Source organism: Poecilia formosa, unplaced genomic scaffold, assembly GCF_000485575.1.
Source record: "Poecilia formosa unplaced genomic scaffold, Poecilia_formosa-5.1.2 Scaffold65, whole genome shotgun sequence".
Classification (NCBI taxonomy): Eukaryota; Metazoa; Chordata; class Actinopteri; order Cyprinodontiformes; family Poeciliidae; genus Poecilia; species Poecilia formosa.
The window spans coordinates 1,150,979-1,156,049 of NW_006800004.1; the positions used below are offsets into that span (position 1 = coordinate 1,150,979).

At 43.4% G+C, this 5,071-nt stretch overlaps 1 protein-coding gene across 2 annotated transcripts in view; it reads right to left on the reverse strand.

Annotated features, from left to right (window-relative positions):
* Positions 1 to 1,022: 1,022 nt before the first annotated feature.
* tbl1xr1a (TBL1X/Y related 1a) overlaps positions 1,023 to 5,071 on the reverse strand; it is a 59,749-nt gene continuing 55,700 nt past the window's right edge. For both annotated transcript variants that reach the window (XM_007554648.2, XM_007554647.2), the window contains exons 13-16: positions 4,615 to 4,742; positions 3,768 to 3,933; positions 3,590 to 3,691; positions 1,023 to 3,512 (exon numbers count right to left, since the gene is read on the reverse strand). In XM_007554648.2, coding sequence (XP_007554710.1) covers positions 3,486 to 3,512; positions 3,590 to 3,691; positions 3,768 to 3,933; positions 4,615 to 4,742 — 423 coding nt within the window. In that variant the 3' untranslated portion in view covers positions 1,023 to 3,485. The remainder of the gene's footprint in view (positions 3,513 to 3,589; positions 3,692 to 3,767; positions 3,934 to 4,614; positions 4,743 to 5,071) is intronic.

Sequence of the window (5,071 nt, forward strand, 5' to 3'; positions counted from 1 at the left end):
GAAAAGTTATGTGGCCCTCAGGAAATAGTTTGGGGACCCCCGACCTAAAGGATATGATCGCCATAAGGATTTTTAACTTTGCTTTTTTTGTTGTTGCTTCTGCATAACTTATTTTGAAAATGTTGACAACTGAGAAAAACTAACATAAGCGCTCAAGAACATTGAAGTCAAAGTTTTATTTGGTTCATAAACCCAAAATCAATTCTTTGTGTTTTGACATAAAATAAAACAAACACAACTGTCACCAATTTCTTTTCTTCTATGGTGTTTTTTTTTTGCTTCGTTTTCCCCCAGCTTTCACATTTCATTTCCCCCACACAGAAAAATCAAAACTCAAACCTCTTATCAAAATATATTTTATTCTGCACTGAAGTTTTACTGATCTGACTTAAATGATGACACAGATGGATGAGATGCAAGCTGCAAAAAAAAAAAAAAAAAAAAAAAAACGCGCTGATGGAGCCTTGGGGACTGATCCGGACCTGAACGCAGCTTCAGCAACGCCACGGCTCGTCCAAGATGGCCGCTTGAAAGTTTGGATTTCAGAACTTCAAATACAGTCGAGAAAAACAAACAAAAAATATATTCATACCACACACATGACGTAAAACGGGAACATGAATCAATCTGTGGAGTCCAGAAGTCCAGAGTTCTGCTTGGGGAGGCGGAAACAAAACGTTCAGCAGCAGCTGTCAGAGGGAGGAGCTTCTGGAAGGTTTTTGGTCCAGTAAAGCCAATTCGCTCATTTTTTTTCTTTTTTAATTTGATCAGAAGAGGAAAGAGTTGATATTTTTAACATTTCGGATAGGAGACAAAAAAAAAAGTAGCTAGGTTTTACACCCAGAGTATTTTCTGTAAATGTCCTGTGTTCAGTTTCATGTACAAAACATGTCAACAGTAAAAAAAAATAAAAAAAAAAGCTGCGACCAGCTCCGCCTCCAGATCTGCTCCTCCCTTCAAACATCCGCTGTTTTCAAATCTGTTGCTTGGTTGGAAAATTACATTCATATTTCATTGTAATCCTGTTTTTTATTTTATTTCAGAGTTGAAGAGAAAGTTCTTTTCTCCATCCATTTGGACAAATGTTTCCAACAGATCACGTTGTTATGGAAACTGATTCATTTAGTGGTTATTCACTGTAAGGAAAAGGTAAAAAGAACCATCATCTGCTCGCCTCATGTTTCTAAATGAGTGAAAAGGACAAAGTGTGGCTTTAGAAGAGTAGAAAACTGAGCAGAGGTTTGGTGAGGAGCAGACTGGAGGTCAGAGGTCATGATGCAGGGAGCAGACCTGAACAGCTCAGGTTTCTGCTAACAGCTCATTAGTTCTTCCTTTGTGAAACCTGCATGAACACGGGCAAAACACAGAGGATGTGTGGTTGCTATGGAAACACTCCTTTTCAGCCATGCTCAGTCATCATTAAAGAGACGTGAACATCTCCAGCTGATTTGTGGGGACTGCATGTCTGGAACGGCATCTGGGGGATGAAATGTTTTCCTGCTGCAGCTGGTGGAACGGTACCAGTACTGTCCCAGTCTGTCCAGGTCCACCACTACACTGGAACCCGGGCTGATAAAAGCAAGCTGAAGGATAAACTGGAGCTGACACAAAGATGATTGTAATCAGGTGAAGATGTGACAAAAAAAAAAAATCTCCATCCGTTTTCTTTAATAGTACGACAACTGAGTATTTTCCTTAGATCAGCCCAGATGTTCACACCATGTTTGAAGCTCCTTCATTCTGATTTGAACCGGCTTATTTAGGACCGTCAACACTGGTTGGATTAGGTCGCTTTTTTTTTTTTTTTTTTTTTGCTTTAATAATGTTGAAACCTGTAAAGAGTTTTGCACCAACTGAATTTCTACAGCCCTTCCTGTCCTGACCTCAGCTGCTGTGACTGAAACATCCTGTTGCTCGTAACAACAGCTCAGCTGAACAAAGGACAGAAAAGCCAAACAAATGGCCGTTGAAATCAACCTGTTGGCAAAAACAAGACAAGAATTTCTGCAAAAATGAAGAGACCAGAGAAGCAAAATCCTGCTGATTCCAATTTTGGCAGACACCAATATCTTTGTCAGAATAGTTGCTAAAAGTCACTAAGTAGACAATGAAGAGGTGACCACTGCTAACCCATGCATGTGCAGACGTGGCCTGGTGGTCAGTCAGTCCTCTCTCACAGGAGGAGATGGTGTCTGATGTGAAAGTGGATAAGATTGGTTTTCCATGTGTGTATCGGCTGATCAATCAGCTTCCAAAGTTGAGCAAATCCAGCCTGATTTATTGGTGTTGCTCCAAGAAGAGACTTAGTAAATATTTCATGTTTCATGGGTCTTTTCTGCCAGCTAAGTGGTTATTCCTAAACCAGAGCCAGACTCCGGAGGTTCAAACATGGTGTATTCAAAGTTTTGGTTTGTTATTATTGGTCTACATCAGACGTTCTGGCCCAGTCCAACCAGTTGATCGGTACCAGTTGAAACACAAACCACTGCTGTCAAGAACAGCACTAGTGCCAGTTTCACACTGGAACTGGTTCAGTGGAAAGCCTTTAATGGTTGGAGTGTTGGTACACTGTATTGACTAAATCCACAGAGACATCTGCTGTCAGGCTGGAAATATTCTAGCCACATTTCCCTCACAGCCACTGGAGGGCGCCATACTGCTGAATGGAAACATGTTATGACTGGAAAAAAGGGAAACTATTCCATTTAATTTAAAAAGCTGTAAAAATGACATGGAAAACAGTAAAAAACACACAGAGCTCCTAGTATTCCCAGTTTAAAATCATAACAAACCAGCAGTCAGTTTGAACCTGGTTCTGGTTCTACTGCAGCTTCCAGGTCAGGATGGGGTCTAAGGGGGGGACATCATGTGTTATTTTCCCGTGTGGATGAATCAGAGGAATCCAGAGTTTGATCTGCATGGTGAAGCTTAGTGAGCTGCTGCCACCTGCCTGGGGGGGAGAGAGGGGACGTCTCCATGACCTTTGACCCTCCCACATGATAAAAAATATAGAACGAGAGGTCTGAAATAAAAAAAAAAAAAAAGAAACCCTAAGTGCCATCCTATCTGTGGTGGAGGAGCCGATATGTCCACAATAAGATCTGACTAGTAACATAGATCAACACGTTTTCATTGTTTTACATTTTGATGACGATGGGAATGTTTCCCAGATCAAAAAGCCAAACAGCTTCCATATTTTGGTAAATATTCCGATCTGTCACATCTCTGCTCCATTTCCACTGCATCCCGCTTCTGCTTCTCTCTGAGAGTCTGACCCAACAGAGGGGGGCGCCACTCCGTTCATCTGTCCCTTTATCCGCGTGTGTGGACCTGCTGTGTCGGTACTCGCTTCCTGTTCCTGTGTCCTGCTTCCTGTAAGTTGGTGGGCGGGGCCTAAGCGTGAGCAGTACGCAGGGCAGGCAGGGACAGTCATTTGGCTATGTACACATTCATGGTCGGTCCATGGCTTCCAACGAACAGCAGCTTTATTTCCGCAGGTCTAATACACACACCTGGAGGAGAAGAGTCGGAAGTCAGCTGGGGCATCGCTACGGCAACGAGCAGCCAACTCATAGTCCTGTGTACTCACAGATCCGTCTGACGCGCTGGCTCCCACTTTGTCTCCCGCTGCATTCCAACACACCTCAAAGATCCCGCCCGTCCCTCTGTAGCTGTGCACCAGCGCCCCCGTCTGGAGGCAGAGGGTACTGTGTGAGACCACAGGAGGTCGATACACGGTCGCAGCATCTACAGACTCATCTGCCTACCTGTGTGTTCCAGATGTGAACACATTTGTCGAAGGAGCCGCTGGCCAGGTGGCGCCCGTCAGGGCTGAACGCCACGCTGTACACCGGTTCCTGGTGCTTGGTCAGCGTGTGGATGCAGATCCCCCGGTCCACATCCCACAGACGCACCGTGGAGTCAAACGATGCACTGCAGACAGCAGACAGACACAGACACAGACACACAGACACACACACACCCACACCCACACCCACACACAGCTGGTTCAAGTTACTGAAATAAAACATTTGGCTAGGCTAGCAGAACCTGTTTAAAACTAGCGAGACACACACGTCACATGATCAACAGCTGGATGTTGCTATTGATGGCAGTATCATGATGGTTTGTTTTTGGGTTTTTTTGGTCAATGTGCAGACTCCACCAGAGCTCTCACAACATCACACACTTCATAAAAAGTCGTGTGTCATTCCAAAGTGCTGAATCCATAACTTTTCTGTAAAATCACCAACTACAATTTCCACAAAACGCTGTATGTGTAGTCGCTCCCAAGTAGGCGGGGCTTGTTGCTCTACTGCCTGAATAAAACGCAGACGTCTCCTGATTGGCTGATCGGTCAGATCTAACACTATGACTGAATTATGAATATACCTCATATAACTGTTTACATCCATTGCTGCCATGATTTTAATGACTTATTACATAAACAAACTTATTCACATATCATTTTAATTTAATTTCTAATACAATGTAAACATCTCGATTGTAAAATTGTGTTTTTTGACAGAGGAATATAGAGAAAGATTTGCACACATTCATAATGGAAACACAGCCAGTGATGCACAGTCTTCTCACATGTACACACACTCTCACCTCGCTAGCATGAGGTTAGCACTGGGATTGTTGGTTCCCGGTCCAGTAGGACTCCATTTAATGGTGTAGATTTCTTTGCTGTGGGCCTGCAGGTCGTGGATACATGAGTCCTGCTTCATACTCCAGATCTGAAAACACACAACAACAAAAAACTGTCACATTCCAGGTTTCATAAGATGTTAAGCTGAATTCCACTGAACATCCACAGTGCAAAAGAAACTAAACAAGATGTTTAGTTGTTTAGTTTAAACTGATATTACACCTGGCCAGTGGTAAGCACCGCTAGCTAAGAAGCGAGCTGCGCTAACCCTAAAGCAGCAATCAAACATTAGTTACACTGTCATTTGGATTAGCCACTCCTTGCTACGTGGATATTCTACATTGGTATCCATATCAAGTATTACTTCATGTATAGCATATGTGTCAAACTCAAGGCCCCCGGGCCACATGTGGCCCG